The 18476-nt window shown below is 52.7% G+C and overlaps 1 protein-coding gene across 2 annotated transcripts in view; it reads left to right on the top strand.

Annotated features, from left to right (window-relative positions):
* The window catches only part of LOC138582673 (protocadherin-10-like), a 495452-nt gene that overhangs the window by 441444 nt on the left and 35532 nt on the right, over window positions 1–18476 (top strand). For both annotated transcript variants that reach the window (XM_069654206.1, XM_069654208.1), the window contains exon 2: window positions 728–786. In XM_069654206.1, the coding sequence (XP_069510307.1) occupies window positions 728–786 (59 nt within the window). The remainder of the gene's footprint in view (window positions 1–727; window positions 787–18476) is intronic.

Raw genomic sequence — 18476 nt, 5'->3', positions numbered from 1 at the left:
GAGCACCACCAGGGCTTGTTCAACGGCTCTGGAGTCTGAGGAGGGGATGGAAGGCCTCATTCTGCACAAGGAGAGAGAAGTGGTAGCAGACAGTTTGCTTCCTCTGCAATGTGTGGTTTAAAAGAGAGGTCACAGATGGTGGTGAATCTGAGTGAATGGAACCAGCAGCCCTGGCTCTGGCCCGATGCAGCACTGGTTCCCTTAACTGTCTTATATATTATTTTCTTTGTAACACTTGTCTACTGCCAGCCCATGTCTTGGTGCTCCCAAAATTGGCTGATAAGGGAACTCGACTGCTGGTAAAGGCTGGTTGGCCAGGGGTAAAGCCAGTCACGTGCTCTTCCTACTGTTGTCAAAGGGAGTGTGAGAGCAATGCAGTATCCCGGCTCTGTCCCTAACCAACCCAGCTCCCTGCATTATGTATACGCATGGGGTCATTCCCAAGGAATGGACTGAAAGACGCATAGTTAACTGTAAACAATCTTTTAATCCTTGGATACACATTTTGAAATGCTGAATTGCTTGTTTTTCACGTTAGATGACGTGTTTGCTTGACATTGATTTTGTTAAATCAAAGAGTACCTGCTCTCTGGTGTTCAAATATGAAAATAAGGTATAAGTGAAGGCAAAATTCAGTTTACACAAAATTGTACTCATTATGTAAATGTCAAAAGTAGACTTATAGTGCACTTCCTGCTTTATATATTAATTCCTTATTGTTTTCTAGATCAAACATCCTAACACTGACTGGCTGCCACCGAAGACTCAGAAATCAGCCCTCAAAAGGTACAGTGGATAATTGACTTGGGATCATCTTGATGGTGATAGAGGTCCAGGGGTCAGATCACATGCACTAGTTTAATAGAAGGAGTACAAAGCAGGCAATTGATGCTTGTATAATAGGGAATGGCTTTGCCCTGGTTCCTATTACATGAAGTTGTTTGCACTGGGGGTTTTCCACTAAGTTTGGTGCATGATGTAAAAAGAAACATATTTTGCCTCAAAGAAAGTCCCTAGCAGCCAAGGAAAATGAGAAATCAGTTCTGGTGTTAAAGAAGCTTCACACAACTGCAAGGGCAGAAATTCCACCACTGCAATCAAGCAATAAGCCCTGACCGGTGTTGGGCAATATCGAGTCAGGTAATGCCTGGGGCTGAGTCACAGGCCCGAGTGAAGCAAGAGGCGTTAGCGAATAGTGAAAAGTGATTTTTAAGAATGAAGAATTAAATGTAAATAGTAATGATATGTTATGAATGATGGGATGTGAAATTGCTCTTTGAACTAATAGCACATTATCTTAAATCAAATAAATATGCAGCTTCTAATGTGCTGCAGGAAAATATTAGTTTAATACAATGCATCCAAAAGGCATTGAGCTTTAAATAAAGCAATACAATGCAGGCCGATTCTGGCTTCCACGTGTGCAGTAGTCCACAAACTAAACGTAATAACTGATTACAGAGAAGTAGTTGTGTCATGTTCTTGTTACTGATCCGTAGTGATGCAACAGCTAGCCTGTAATAAGAAGCTTATTTAGAAGCTTTTATATGGATATTACAGTCTGTTATACATTATTAATGGTATAATAGGGCCAAGGTGGAGTGCTCACAAATTAATAATATACAGCCACTTTTCCAAGCCATTCACAAACAATATGCTGGCAAAAATGTACATACAATGAATTTCAGTGCAGGCTACTTATATGTATTTTGGACACTTTGAAAATCTGGCTGGAATGATATAATTGGTTATTTATAATGTGCTTAATACCCAGAGCTTTCAAAGCGCGGACCCAGGCATAGAACCTGTGTTGCTCCGTGCCATCTTGCTGCCAAGGTGAGCACGTTGCCCCTGAGCTATCCTCCCGAGACAATGTACAATGACAATGTACAAGTATCTGGGTTTGCAAGCCCAAGCCAGTGCTACAACACTATGGTTTGCATTGATTCATACCAGAAAATGTTTCTATTTTTTTTTTAAATAAGAGTCACTCTCCTTACACAACCCAATGGCAATCATGTATTTGCTACCTTAGATGGATGGTAAGCCCAGGCTCAATAATGTATTGTAGTTCAGTTAAAATAATGCATTCAAGTTTGATTTATATGAAGCTTGTGCTGCACCATTGCAGGGCTCCAGTTAATGATGGCTTTTCTGTCTGACACTGACAGTGATTGAGCGCCAGGGGACCACTACGGGGGTGATAGTGTGCGCCATAAATATCCTTTAACATTGTAACAGCTCAACCAAACAAGCATTGGCAAAGCCGACTGTTTTCGTTTTTGTGTCAGTATGGGATAGACATTTGCAAGGCACTGTGATAAGAGTACTACCTGGTCATAAAATGACAACAGATGGAAAATGCTGTGATTATCTGTGTATATGATATCAGTGCCTGGCAAATGCTGTCAAAAATGTTGGCTTTGTCAATGCTTGCTTTTAACACGTCTAGTGACAGGAAAATGTATGAATCAAGAAGAAGAAAGCAGACTTGGTTGAGAATTGTTTTTTACATCAGTAGCACATTTAAAGCACAGCAAAGCAATTAACCCACAGCAGACTGCTTAGAAGTAACATTGCCAGGCCAAAATGTGTGGTTACTGCTTGATAAAGCTAGCTCAAAGAGATGCCAGGAGGATATGGTTTGGGCAGGGAGGGGCAAGTAGTGCATGGGGTGGCCCTAGGGATTAACATGGCATGGGACATCAATGTGGGGAAATAACCAAACCCCTCAAAAAACCAACGAGATGTTTGACCCTCTGCACAAGTTATCTATCTTTTATATGCACTCCACAACTGTTATGGCTTATAGGTGGCACCTAAGCACCATTTTATACAATTAAAAACGTATGTCATGTTTTGTATTTACCTGCATACAAGAGGACCGATATGTTAAGCCTGCAGGTTTGTCATTCTAAGCCTGGTGTCCGCACTGTTTGGCTCTGCAGGTGTTTTGGACTAATGGCGAGGGAGCATGGGAGTCATATTCCACAGCATCTGGAGTGCCAGAGTTTGCAGACTCCAATTCTAAATTGCATTATTTCTGCAGCTTCCAATGCTCTGGTCTGTTCATTTATCACAGTCCACATTCTCCCCTAGACTCCCAGATCCCATGCACACGCTGATGTTGTCACCACTAAAATGCGAAACAAAAATGGGAACGCAACACCCGATGTCATGGGCAATGCAACAAACACATTCTCCAGGAAAAAGGCTACATTTCACAACCGCCTCAAACCTTTCACATAATCAAAGCACACACATAAACTGTGCTTCTCACATTTCCGGTCGATTTTGTGTGTAATAATTGCTACTCAGTAGTTTCATCACTGGAGGTAATGTGCATACCCAAAATGTGTCCCTGTGGCGTGCAATGCCTCACGTAATGCGTGTGGGAGGTTTGTGAGGTTTTAGATAACAATGTATCTGCTCTATTCATCATATAAATGTGCAGTTGACCACGTGAGTGTGACGAGAAGCAAGCATCTCAAAAAGCTCAATTGTTTGAGATTGAAAAACATCTCTTTGGTTTGTCAATGACTGTGTAAAACTAAGAATTCGCAAAATCAGTGTGTTTGGCTATTGGTGAGAACAGGAGCCTTGCCCCACTCATTTCAATTGGCAGGAAAGAAGGGGCACCAGTGGGGGAGAAATGCAGCGTCCCCTCAGTCTCTTGGCCTGGCCCCCAGTCTTCTGTCACACCGCCTTTCAGACAAGCAGTGGGACTTACAGGTGAAGGCAGAGCAGAGAGGGTGGAGGGACACTGGCGCGTGACCTTTACCTGCCTGGGCACACTCCCAGATTTACAAGCCACTCTGCCTTGACCATGGGTGTTGCTACGTCTGGAAAAGATCCGGGGCTACTCCAATGTTGGGATTGTCAGGACTCACGGCTAGCTAGCCTTTTTGCTGTAGACCCTGAGATTCTATTCGGGTCTACAACCAAAAGACCCGGGGCTATAGTCCCCTAAACCCCTCCTAGCAACGCCTCTGTACTTGACAAAAGCACTGGAAGGCTGGTGAGGCAGCGGGTTGGTACCAGCGAAAGGATGTAGGCCCTGGGATGTAGGCTCTGTGTCTCAGGGGTCCAAATACCTGCCTCCGAGTCCAATGAATTAGGCCAGCAGGCCAAGGGAAGTGGGAGTGGATGTGGGGGAAAGAGGAACCACAGGTGCCCTTTGGGTACTTCTGTGTGTCTCCAAGGCTGAGCGCAGCACAGGAGAACAAGAGAGGGTTCCCCCACCTTCGGTCAATGTAAAAACTGGACTTGTAGCCCACCCAGCACACAAACTAAATGGCCCTACCCACCCCATTGCAGGCCCCTTTTAAAAACGGTTGAAATTAAATCGTGCAGTTTCTGATTTGGTGTGTGAAATTACAGATCCAGCCATCTGCATGAACTTAAGCTTTGTAATTTGAAAATCCTAAGGAAAGGTACTTTCTTAGCCAAATCACATAATCAATGATCAGCCAAGAACTTCACATCTAGGAATCTTCCAGACAGAACCTCCCATTTTAGGTTTAGTGGTTCCAGCTTTACCAGCTTAAGATAAAAGACCTTTAGTGTAGAAATATTTTTAGTTCTCACACAATTGGAAAAACCTTTCATTTTCAAACTCTTCACAGGCCTGTCCTGCAGAGCAACTGTATAAGATGACAGGGTTCAATGTGATATTTTCGATTTTGTATAGGTCGCCTAACTAAAAGACCAATTTTTTTCGGTCAATTTTAGGCGATCTATAAAAGAGCAAAAACCCACATTTCCACACCCCCGTCAATCCCAACACTCGCCCTCCCCCTCTGGCAAGATTAACCCAAATTGGCAAGACTGCCCCTATTCCCAATCCAACACAAAGACATAACACACACACACACACACACACACAGACACACACAAACACACACGCACACAGAAACGTACCTCCTCTCGCTCAACGCTGCTTCCGGGTCCTGGTGTGCCTGTCAGCCCCTGTGCACACTCGTGTGCGGCAGGTGCGTGACAGTTCATTTTAGAAAGACCGCTCCGTACGGTCACGGAGCGATCTTTCTAAATCATTTTTTTATTTTTTTATTTTTATAAAACAGCTACTTCACTTAGGACCGTGACAGGTATTCAAAGTTAGAACTGGAGAAGGTGGACGTCTCTGCAATAAATATAGTTGAAAATGATCAGAAATGCAGATATCTGCAATTTATGTAGCACACATTGAAAACTATTTTTCCTTAACAGGGCTGCAAGGGAGCAGACGAGTTGGGGAGGGTGCCCTTGATGTCCAGTCCAGTGGGCCGTCCACCCAGAGGAAGTCGGTGTACCTGAGAGTTACCGCTCCTGTGACTCTCGCTGCTCCAGAAAGCTACTGGTCCTTTAAGTTTGACCGGGTGTTCCTTTATGTGTCCTGATATAGTGGCTAAACCCAACGAAAGGCTCTGGTATTTTGACGACACACACCATATGGACCAGAGCAGCTTCTCCTAACCAGTAGAGAACCATGAATGGGACCCAGTGACAATGTGACAACCTGCAAATCCTCAGCTGCCATCCCAGATGTGGCTCCTGGACCATCCCAGACGCTTCTAGGATGGTCCACTACATAGCCAGCTGTTACACTTACACGGGATCCAGTCGCAAGGGCCAGCAGCTTTAGGTAACAGTGTAGTCAGCTATTTCCAATGGGGAGCCGGTTTCCTCACTGCTGCTCCACATGTGGATGACTCATGGTAGCCTGGGTAGTGCTGCTCTACCTGAGGTTCCTTTATTTGGGGTTTGATGCACACCCTCTCATTTCACCAACAGCATGAGTGTTGCACCAGCGAGAAAGTGCTTAGGGGGTGGTATTCAGCTCAACTTAGTCCACACTCCATTCTAGAATTTGGACCTTTGTCACTTCTCTTTTAAACTGTTTTTTTTAATTTAATTTACCCGTCTATGTTTGCTGTTATGTTTTCCTATTTCTCACAACTTTACAATGCTTGTACATTTTTATTTATTTTTTATTACTTGATTTAATTGTTTAAGAAAAACAATTTTTACAAGGTTGTTCCTGGGTGTAGAAAAAAAAAAGTCTGTATCCTGCCAGCCTCTGCTGTTTGAAGAGGGGATGTTGATCGGGAAGGACTAGGTGGAGATGCCGTTTTATTTCTTAGAAGTACCATCTCCTCTAATTGTATTGTTTCCTTAGCCCTGGTCCTGGAGGTTCAAAAGACCAAGACTTTCGTAAAACCCCACAACTGCGATTGTCCATTTAATGTTCTCTCCACTCATCAAGTTGTTCCATTTCCCCTCTTCGTCCACAAAGTCAAATTTGCCAAATAAATGCCCCAGATGACGAGAGCGAGTTTCGTCTACACCTCTACAGGTTAGGAGTAGGTGCTTCAAGGTTTCAATTGCATCTGGTTGTGAGCAAAATCGGCAGAGGCTGTTGTTGGCTTGTTTTCACCTCTCTAATATCTCGTTTGCGTATACGATGTTAAGACGGATCTGCATAGAATTTTCACGAAGCTTCTTGCAGGGACACTTCAATAGATAAACTCTCGTTTCATTAATTTTTACTGGATTGTTTGGACTGTTCTTCATTGATTTTACTAGCTGGGCTTCGTCTATGGTTTGTATCCAGTCTCTCTCCATCACTCTTTTTTTAACTTTTCCTGGGGTGTGAATGAGATCCTTTCGAGAGCAGCCTGCCCAGTCAAGACAAGAGATGATTTTCTCCTCCCATTGTTGGAGCATCTTACAGGTCCCTGCTCTCATTTCTTGTTCAACTGCTTTAAGTATCAACGAGGAGTTAGGTAGGAGCATTTTGCGTTGTAGCATCAGTTCATTCCGTGCTATGATGGAATTTAGTGACTGTAAAGTGAGTTCTTGCCTGATGACTCCAACAGGCATTGATTGTGGTAGATTGAGGACTTTGCGCCAATAACGGCCTTCTACTCTCTGCCAAAGAGCCGATTCATGGAATAAATGTGCGCCGAAAATTCCGGCGCAGAGGGGCCTATACGTGCGCTGCGCCGAAAAATAGCGAAAAGCGCAGGGAAACCAGCGCACGTCGATTCATGGAAGTCCGTGCGTAAGAAAAGCATAGGACGTGCGCTGAAAAAGTGCGCGGCGCACGCCGGCGCACAGGTCAACCAACGGCGTGCGCCACGGCCACTGCGCTATCACTCCGAGCGCAGCGCACAGCTCTAAAGTAGGCGGAACACAGGGCGGGACACTCGGAATGGGGAATAAAATGGGGCACAACACTCGGAATGGGGAAGAATGTGGGCGGCACGGGGAAGTACAGGAGGCAAGTGCGCGGAACGCCCACACGCTCTCCGGCAACACGTATTCATGGATTCGAACAGGGCAAAACAGCGCTCGATCAAACCAGCGCACAGGCCCAAAAACGTACGCCACAAGTAAGCAGGCGGTAGCGTCCCGACGCACTTAACGAAAGTGCGCCAAAACCTGCGCCAACAAATACCACCCACATACAGCAATGGGCCATACCGTGACCCCAAAGGACAAATGCGGTGCAAAGGTGTACGCCATTAACACGGACACCCACTGTTCAAAAATTCGCGCGTGTGTGTACAACGGGTTGCGCGAGAAGTCACTCGCGCGATTGCCCTGGGTACGTGTATCCCGGGGTGCGGGGAAGTCCTACACGCGATTGCCCTGGCCACGTCGATATCAGGGGTGCGTGTGAAGTTCCACACGCGAAAAGCCAGGGTACGTCAATTACAGGGGTGCGCGGGAAGTTTCACACGCGAAAAGCTAGGCTACGGGAATTCCAGGGGTGCGCGTGAAATCCTACACGCGAAAAACTAGGGTACGTCATTTACAGGGGTGCGCGGGAAGTTTCACACGCGGCTCTGCTGGGTGGGTCCTCACAGGTGTTCCATTCACACCCTCCACGTCCCCTGCATGCAACCCACACCACAGGGGACTACCCTGCACACCTGCTCATGCCTCCCACCACCACCACCCCCCCCGCAGTCAGGGGCACCTGCCAGAAGGCACCCACCCATGTCTACCACCACCCCCACCCCCCCAGCAGTCAGGGGCACCTTCCAGCAGGCCCCCACCCATGTCTACCACCACCCCCACCCCCCCAGCAGTCAGGGGCACCTTCCAGCAGGCCCCCACCCATGTCTACCACCACCCCCACCCCCCCAGCAGTCAGGGGCACCTTCCAGCAGGCCCCCACCCATGTCTACCACCACCCCACCCCCCCAGCAGTCAGGGGCACCTTCCAGCAGGCCCCCACCCATGTCTACCACCACCCCCACCCCCCCAGCAGTCAGGGGCACCTTCCAGCAGGCCCCCACCCATGTCTACCACCACCCCCACCCCCCCAGCAGTCAGGGGCACCTTCCAGCAGGCCCCCACCCATGTCTACCACCACCCCCACCCCCCCAGCAGTCAGGGGCACCTTCCAGCAGGCCCCCACCCATGTCTACCACCACCCCCACCCCCCCCAGCAGTGCAGGGGCAGCCTCCACCAGGCCCCCACCCATGCCTCCCACCACCCCCAACCCCCAGCAGTGCAGGGGCAGCCTCCACCAGGCCCCCACCCATGTCTCCCACCACCCCCACCCCCCCGCCACCAGGGGCAGCCTCCACCAGGCCCCCACCCATGCCTCCCACCACCCCCAACCCCCAGCAGTGCAGGGGCAGCCTCCACCAGGCCCCCACCCATGTCTACCACCACCCCCACCCCCTCCAGCAGTCAGGGGCACCTTCCAGCAGGCCCCCACCCATGTCTACCACCACCCCCACCCCCCCAGCAGTCAGGGGCACCTGCCAGAAGGCCCCCACCCATGTCTACCACCACCCCCACCCCCCCAGCAGTCAGGGGCACCTTCCAGCAGGCCCCCACCCATGTCTACCACCACCCCCACCCCCCCCAGCAGTCAGGGGCACCTTCCAGCAGGCCCCCACCCATGTCTACCACCACCCCCACCCCCCCAGCAGTCAGGGGCACCTTCCAGCAGGCCCCCACCCATGTCTACCACCACCCCCACCCCCCCCCCGCAGTCAGGGGCACCTTCCAGCAGGCCCCCACCCATGTCTACCACCACCCCCACCCCCCCAGCAGTCAGGGGCACCTTCCAGCAGGCCCCCACCCATGTCTACCACCACCCCCACCCCCCAGCAGTCAGGGGCACCTGCCAGAAGGCCCCCACCCATGTCTACCACCACCCCCACCCCCCCAGCAGTCAGGGGCACCTTCCAGCAGGCCCCCACCCATGTCTACCACCACCCCCACCCCCCCAGCAGTCAGGGGCACCTTCCAGCAGGCCCCCACCCATGTCTACCACCACCCCCACCCCCCCAGCAGTCAGGGGCACCTGCCAGAAGAACCCCACCCATGTCTACCACCACCTCCACCCCCCCGCCACCAGGGGCAGCCTCCACCAGGCCCCCACCCATGCCCCCCACCACCCCCACACCCCCGCCACCAGGGGCAGCCTCCACCAGGCCCCCACTCATGTCTCCCACCACCCCCACCCTCCCGCCACCAGGGGCAGCCTCCACCAGGCCCCCACCCATGCCTCCCACCACCCCCAACCCCCAGCAGTGCAGGGGCAGCCTCCACCAGGCCCCCACCCATGCCTCCCACCACCCCCAACCCCCAGCAGTGCAGGGGCAGCCTCCACCAGGCCCCCACCCATGCCTCCCACCACCCCCAACCCCCAGCAGTGCAGGGGCAGCCTCCACCAGGCCCCCACCCATGCCTCCCACCACCCCCAACCCCCAGCAGTGCAGGGGCAGCCTCCACCAGGCCCCCACCCATGCCTCCCACCACCCCCACCCCCCCGCCACCAGGGGCACCCTCCACCAGGCCCCCACCCATGTCTCCCACCACCCCCACCCACCCCCCGCCACCAGGGGCAGCCTCCACCAGGCCCCCACCCATGCCCCCCACCACCCCCACCCCCCCGCCACCAGGGGCAGCCTCCACCAGGCCCCCACCCATGTCTCCCAACACCCCCACCCACCAGCACTGTGGGGCACGTGGCCAGCAGGCAGTCAGGCAGCAGCAGATGGCAGGTGGGAGCGTGCTCAGGGCTCTGGGGGGCAGTAATTTGGCCTCCTGGCCAGGAGCGTGGTCTCTCGTGTGTGAACGCGTGGACAGCCTGATAGGGAGTGAAATCCCACACGTCAGCGTGTGAATCGAGGAAAGGCCCTTAGCGCGTAAACCCGTCAACAGCATATGCGCGCCTATAGTCACCTGCACGTGCAGGAAATTGTTGCGTGACACGTCCCAGTGTCAAAGCGTGTGATTGGTGAAAATGGATCTACACGCAGAAGTGACAAAGCGTGTGATTGGTGAAAATGGATCTACACGCAGAAGTGACAAAGCGTGTGATTGGTGAAAATGGATCTACACACAGGAGTGACAAAGCGTGTGATTGGTGAACGTACACGCCGCGTAAGTGACGCTGTACGTGTGGGCCTGTATATAAGGTACATGTAGAACACCATTTCCTTGTACGTGCTTTTCGTGGAGAGCGAGTGGGTGAATTCTGTACTTCTTGTCGTTTCACACACGATTTACTTCACGGCGTTTCCAGTTCGTACTCCCTGTTACCTCTGACAGCTTTTTCTCTATTTTTCCTCTTGTACTGGTTTACCTGGGCCTTTTCCCTCAAACAGTGTCCCCTTCTACTGTTGTCCTGTCTTCTCAGACAGCGTACACATCTTCTTTTGGCGGGGGTTTAGCCAGCCAAACGCGCTCATTTTTCACGCTCCTTTACCTGGCAGACGGTGAGTCACGCACGTATCCAACTTCTGTGCTTGCCCCCTGTGTAGCCTACCCCTTCAGAGGTCATTAAAGGCTGCGTGTGACACGCATACGTTCATTCTTGTGTTACTGGGTGCCACAGCGTAGTGCAGGTTTTTCTTTCTGCACACGTGGTCTAGGAGGGGTTGCGTGCACGTCATCTCCCTTTTTTGGGCCTCCTGTGCGTTGCGTGACCCGTCATCTTTCCCCAGGGGTTACAATCAGCCGTGCTAGAGCACTAATGTACAATTACCATCTGGTACCCAACCCCTTTGACCCCCAATTGCCCAGGACAATTGTCTACAGCCACTCCCATACGCACATTAATATCAGTGCCATGGCTGGGAGGCGAGGATTCCGTAAGGGTGGCAAAGGTGGAAGAGCCACAAGTGGTGGCCGTGGTGGATCCGGTAGGGGACGTGGTCGTAACTTGCAGGGTGAGCCTGTCCCCCCATGTGTGGAGGACCAGTCAAGGGCACCCATCATCCCCCCCCCTCCCGTTGAGGCTGAAGTGGCTGACACCATCCATGCTCAGCCCTTGTTGGACCAGCCCATTGTGGCACCAGACCTGGCTGACTCCATGGCTGACTTCCAGGTCAGCAGGGCTACGACACGTGCGCTGGTGCACGTTGATGCTATCATGCCACGTGGATCTGGGGCAGCAAGGTCATCTGCTGCCCCAAGTAGGCAGGGCAGAGAGGCTGCAGGGGCAGCTGCAGCTCCATCCACCCCAGCTCTCACACACCCAGCCAGGACAGTGTCCGTCCTAGTCCATTCTGCTGACATTCCCCATGACACCATTACACTTGAGCCAATGCCTGCACCAACTCCCATGCTGAGTGTGCAATCCCACACACCTGATACAGAGCCCACCAGGGCTCCTGCCCCTAGTGTCCAGAGCGGCGCAGGACACTCAGGATCACCACCACCTTCCAAGCGGAAGAGGAAGAGTGCTCGTCCGGCACAGGCTGATGCCCCCGACACGGCTACACAGTCCGGTCCGTCGAGGAAGCCCAGCTTCACGGATGTGGAACTGAATGCACTTGTCGAGTATGTGTCCGGACATGATAACGAGATGGTCATTGTTGCAGGATCCAAGACCACACCTGCACAACGCCAGGCACACTGGCAGACCATTGCGGACATCGTAAGTGCCCTTGGAATCGTGAGGCGCACAGCCAATGATTGCTACAAGCGCTGGAATGACCTAAAGCGCAGGGCAAAGAAGAAGCTGGCCTCAAGTTATGCCGCAACTCTAGTGACTGGAGGTGGGTCTCCAGTAGAAGACATGGAACTCACTCCACATGAGTCAGTCGCTGGGACCTACGTCACGGAGGAACAGATCCAAGGCGTGGGAGATCTGCCTGATTACGAGGCATTGTCCGGTGAGTGCACATGCATGTGTGTGTCATCCATGTGCATGGTGTGTGTGTGAGGGCATCTGTTTGTGTGCCAGGTGAGAGTGTGTGCGCCTGAGTCGAATGGGTCAGCCATGTGCTTCATGCAAGACATCCTGGCCAGCTGCATTTCGCCATTGCAGTATCCCTTCTGCCAACAGTAGACATCTAGCCCAACAGCACCCAAGTTGGCCTTGAAGTGTCACCTTGCCACTACATTGTTGATTATTTTCCTATGTTCAATCAGACAGATTGTATGCATTCCACCACTTATACTAGGCATTCCTCAGTCCTCTAGTCACATGTATGGCATGGCCATGGTAAAGTGGAGTTACTTTGTTACCTGGATATCATATGTTCACACATGTCCCTGTGCAATTGGACCATATTGGACTGGCAGCTCCAGGTGATAAAGCAGATCTGTCAGAATTAGAAAAGCTATTGCATGTGGGAACTGGACAGAATGAATAAGTGCTGCCCTCCTCTCCATCTACACTCAAAAGCAATGGCACATGCCATCTGTGTGATGGCATGTGTGTGTCACCTGGCAATCACAGGGCAATGTGTGATGCCACTGCCAGGCAGCATGCATGAAATGTGTTCATCTTCCATCTTTGTGTAATGAGTGTGTGCCATTTGCCTGCCCTTCATACGCAGTGAGGGTGCATGCATGGGAGGGTCTTAGTCATGTGGGACATGTGTCAATCAAGTACTGGTTCTCTTGTTTCACAGCCCTCATTGTGTGCCATGGTGCTAATGCGGGTTTCCATTTCTTTGTCATTATGTCATTGCAGGGGAAGACGCACCTGATACTGCTGGGGTTGTGGAGATGGTGCAGAGCCAGGAGGGGTCCGAGGGCCGACCAACCACCAGTGAGGGACGTGGTGTGCTGGTGGGTGAAAACCCACAAGTGCTGCAGGTCGTGCTCTCAAGGGGTGTCTCTGGCTGCACCTCCCCCGAGCTGTACTCAGCTGTTGACTCGGATGATGAGACCTACGTGCCGTCGCAGGTGAGTGTTCCAGGGAGGGAATCTGTTCTGTCCCACCCACCTGCACCAGGGTCAGAACCCTCAATGGGGATGTCAGTGTTGGCAGCTAGGCCTTTGGTGGTTACGGATGCAGGGTCACACTCCGCGACATCTGATCCTGTTCCTGGGCCAGCAGATCAGAGGGGGAATGCAGTCCTGCAGCCTCAGGCAGTGCCGGCACAGCAAGGCGCAGTCCGCCTTGCCCCAGACAGGTGTGGTGCCCGCCGACGTGGTGGCCGTACGCCACCTGGCAATACCGTATGGGAGCAATCCATTTACGGTATGGCTACCCAACAGGCAGCATCATCCGAGATGATGGCTCAGGCCATGGATAGGGTGGCCACTTCCATTGTCCCCCCTGAAAGGCTGATGGAGCGACTAGAGCAGGCAACCGACTCCATCTGCCAGTCACACAGGGAGGACATGTTGGCGTCCAACAGGGACAGGCGGGCGGCACTGGCGACTCTGCAGGAGGCCATCTCCATAGAGTCCCAGGGCCACAGGGAAGCCCTGAGGCAGGAGCTACATCAACTCAGGACGACTCTTGTTGAGCTAGAGGCTTCAACACACCAAAGGACAGAACAGCAGCTGGAGCGTCTCACCCGTACACTCTCAGCTGAGATGCAAGCAACGAGGGCGGAGGTCCGGGCATCCCGTGAGTTGTTGCATGGGGACCTCCGCACCCTCATCCTCCAGAACGAGACCTACCACACCCGCATGCTTGCAGCCATGGAGGAACAGAGTAGGGCCTTGCGTGGGCTGCCCCCATAGTGCAACCACCTCCGGATGCAGCTGCACAGGGTGATAATAGCGACAGCAGTGATACTCCCACAATAGGGTAGCCGTGTGGGCCATGAGCCCATGGAGGTGTTTTTTTTCCCCAGGATCCACACAGGTGGTTTCTGGTGTGCACCCTGACCTCGGACCTCCTGGGTGGCCTCCCCAACCCCCCCGGGCCCTTTAATGGCCATTTTTGATTTTCTTTTTATTTTTATATTTTTTAAAATTTTTATATTTATTTTTATTTTAATATTTTCCCCAATTTTTTGGGGACACATTGTTGGCTTCCGTGGTTCCTGTGGGCATACGCTGCATTGTGGCTGGGCACATGCAGGCTTGTCATGTATTAGGTTCAGATGCCTGGGTTTGAGTCACACACACCCCTCCAGCTTCCCGTTTCCATGGGCTTGCAAAGGGTGTGCCCAAGTGACATTGAAGTACATGGTGACATTGGACTCCCACTACATGTGTGGGTAGTCTAGTCAATACTGTGTATACATTCCTAGTGCATATTGCTGTTGTGTTGTACACTGCATGTTGCATTGATGTGTAACTCATCATCTGTGTCTGCCTCCCAATTTGCAGGTCCCTTCCTCATGTCTACACAAGGCCCTCTAGTCTGGAGATGGGGTCCTTGTTGGCAGCAGTGCACCTACAACTCTACATGGCACCAACACTGTTCAGTTGGAAGTGGTGGGAGTGCAGGCATATCCAGGTGGTGAGACAACTGATTTATTACATTACTGAAGTCATGTTTATGGTAGTACGTGCTCAAGTATGTTGTTTGTCCTGCATTACAGTGAGCATTTCAGGTGTAGGAAGTTTCAATTGGGGACACTGTACATCGCAACACTTGTCACGTTGTGGGGATTACTTTGTTTACCTGCGCATAGCATGACATGGCACGGTGTGTTGTGTGGCGGTGCTGGGGATGGGTTGGGTGACATGGCACTGTCCTCTTGTTGCATTTAGCAAGTGGGTATTAATTTTGGCTGCTTGAATGTGTTCCTTCACAAAACTGCATTGGTGTTGTGTGTGGGTAGGGATGCACACATTGTAACACTTCCAGGTGAACAATCTCAGGCTGATATGCTTTTCACGGTTGAATCTCCAGACATTCAGGATCAGTGTCAGGTTGAGTCATCATTGATTGTCAGATGGAATGTGCCAGGCCAGTGAATACTATGTGAAGTAATTAGCCACTAGCTGTGTACGGGCTGCCTCCCCTCGTGCCCTTTCCCCTCCCATGCGCAGCGGCTGTGCATGTGGTTGGGGATGTGGGGCCACCACCATGTCCACGGGCAGGCCCCGGCGTGTTGCAACGTTGTGCAGGACACATGCTGCCACTATGATCCTGCACACTACTGGGGGAGCGTATAACAGCTGCCCGCCAGAACGGTCAAGGGAGCGAAAGCGTGACTTTAGCACTCCGAATGTGCGCTCCACTATGCCCCGGGTTGTAATGTGGGCTGTGTTATATCTTACCTCGGGTGGCGTGGTGGGGTTCCGAATTGGCGTCATCATGTGGGGGCTGAGAGGGTAGGCACTGTCCCCTGTGGAGGTGGTGATTGGTATCATTGGTGGGGTTGTGAACTTGCTCAGTATCCAACATGCATGCATGTGCAGTGGCATACATACTCACCGAGAAGCCATGTATCGCCATGCCGCCCAGCATCTATGTCCCGGCATAGGGTGGAAATTCGGTAAATGAAGCTGTCGTGGGTGGACCCGGGATAGTTGGCATATACTGAGGTGATGATTCCCTTGGCATTACATACTACCTGCACGTTGATGGAATGCCAGTGCTTGCGGTTCCTATAGATGTGCTCTGATGCCCTGGGGGGACGTAGAGCCACATGGGTGCAGTCGATGGCACCTAGCACTTTGGGGAATCGTGCCACTCCGTAAAAATCCAGGGCGGCAGCATGCCTTTCAGCAGGTGTTCTGGGCAGGTATATGTGCCTGCGGACTGATGGGCGTGCAGTGATGATGTCCAAGACCTGGTATAGGCAGCGTGACTGGGTGGCCTGTGACACCCCACCCACTATGGCACTTGTCCGCTGAAATTATCCAGTGGCTAAGAAGTGCAGTACATTGAGGACCTTCTCCAGGGGGCTGAGTGCTTGAGAGCACAGGGTGGGTGATGTGAGGTCATCCTCCCACTCACTCACCAGGTCCAGTATTATGTGTGGTGGAAACCTGTACCTTCCATACACCTGGTCATCAGGCATCCCGAAAAGGCTGGTTCTGGGTGTGAATATTCTGGCCCTGACTCTCCTCCTCCTCCTCCTTTGGTAGCCCACTGCCACTGCTGCTAGGAACGGTATGTTCATCCTGGCATCTGGCTTGTTATTTGAAAAGTGCGCAAATTAATGCTTTGCGCGTGTTCTAGGCGAGCGTGTGACCCGCGCACCCCTGGAATCTAGTTCCCACTCTAATAGCGTGTGGAAATTCCCACGCAGCAGCCATACAGGTGCGCTGACGTACTTGCGTGTGTAAGTGCCCGCGCACCCCTGAAATACACGTACATAGGCCAATCGCGTGTACGCGCACTTTTGTCCAATTACACGCAATGAAATACACGTACATAGGCCAATCACGCGATGACACTCTGACGTGCAGTATTTCCACGTGTGTTCCGTCATCACGTGCTGAGTGGGGAACGCCCGAGCGGGTCACGTCAGACGCGCTTACGCGCTGAGGGACTCTGGTCCAATAGAATCGCGTATGCGTGCTGACGCGCTTACGCGCTAAGGGCCTTTCCTCGGATTTCACGCTGACGTGCAGGATTTTCACGTGCCAAATCACTCCGTATCAAGCTGGCCACCCGAAAACACACGGAACACCACGCTCCTGCCCAGAAGGCCGAGTTACTGCCCCCCAGTGCCCCGAGCAGCCTCCCACGTGCTATCTGCTGCTGCCTGCCTGCCTGCCTGCCTGCTGCCACCGTGCCCTGCCATTTGGTGCCTGCACATCAGCCATCTGCAGGGGTCCAGTTGCTGTGTCCACCCCTGCTGGAACTGAAGACTCCCAACTGGGATTACATTGCTCCACAGCCCAGCCCCAGGACCCAGTTGCCCACCCACACCTGCCTCTGGGGTTGCCATGTCGGGCACTTCCACATCTGGCACCAGTGGCAACCCCAGGCCAGAGGGGCAGAGGGGCACCAGCTTCACTGCCACCGAAGTTGGTGTCCTGGTGGAGCATGTCCTGGGGCAGTATGATGCCCTCTTTGGATCGTCCCGCGCCAGCAAGGAAGGACGGGAGAGGATCTGGGCCGACTGTGTGGTTGCCATCAACGCGGAGGGGGTGGCAACCCGCAACATCCAGAAGATCAAGAAGCGCTGGGTGGACTTGAGGTCCAGGACCCTTGTGAAGGCCCGGCGCCTCGTGGAGGGGGGCCGGGGCCGCATGAGTTCCATCCAGAAGAGGGTCCTGGAACGCGTACGCCCAGCGCTCCACGCCCAGGTCCTTGAGAGGGAGGCCCGTCTGGAGTTGAGCGGTATGTGTCCAAGCATTACTGTGTGAGACAGGGCATGTTGCGGTGTGCTGGTTCTATGATACTTGCCTGTATGTGTGCCATGGGCCATGTATGCATGTATGTGTGCAGGGACATCATGGTAATGCATGTGCGACCAGTGATGTGTGACCCACATGGTTGTTGCATGTGTTGAAATGCGGCATGGGGAGCCCTATGCAGATTTTGGACATGAGAGCATGCCAGTCTCTGTACCTGGACATGGATGGGGGTGAAGGATGGGTGCTGATGCCAGGTACATATATGGTAGCCATGTCTGTGTGCCTGACCTGCGTGTCTGTGACTTGTGCATGCCATGGATGTATGACACATGTGTGTGACAATGCACAGATTCAGTGACGCACCCAACTTACCCTTGTTTCGCCTGTGTTCGGTGTGTTTGGGGCCAGATGGATGTGACTGAGGTGAAGTGTGTGCATGTGATATGCATGAGCCATGATGCATGTGAGTTACATATCATTGAATGTTTCTAGAGTCCATTGGACATGCATGGAAATGTCCATGGCATGCACCATGCCTGTTACTGTGTGTGTTTTGCCTGGACTGACCCATGTGTTGTGGAGGGACATGATGGAAGTGTACTTTGACAGTGGTGCTCATCTGCTATTGCTTCCTGTCTAGGGGACCATTGTACAGTAGCCTGATGCTTGTGTCCTTTGTCTCCCTCTACGCAGCGGCTAGTGAAGAAGAGGGCGGAGACGGCGCTGTGGAGCAAAGCGGCGGGGATGCCCCCACGGCTGCAGCGGAAGGGGTGGGTGAGCCCCCACAGGGGCCTGCTACGGCGGGAGACGGTGAGGAGCCATCCAGGTTGGTGGTTTGCACAGAGGAGGAGGAGGCCGACACTGGTGCACACATGGGGCCTGGTGGGAGCATCCCTGCTGGTGCAAGTGGTGCAGTCCAGGGCCAGGGGCAGGAGGCAGCACAGGTCACCGTGGAGGGGCCTGTGCATGTCACTGTCCCTGACCCTGT

Source organism: Ambystoma mexicanum, chromosome 3q (assembly GCF_040938575.1).
Source record: "Ambystoma mexicanum isolate Mex_15411 chromosome 3q, UKY_AmexF1_1, whole genome shotgun sequence".
Lineage (NCBI taxonomy): Eukaryota > Metazoa > Chordata > Amphibia > Caudata > Ambystomatidae > Ambystoma > Ambystoma mexicanum.
The sequence above is the reverse complement of the archived record's forward strand: the minus strand, read 5'-3'. Positions and strand labels throughout refer to the sequence as shown.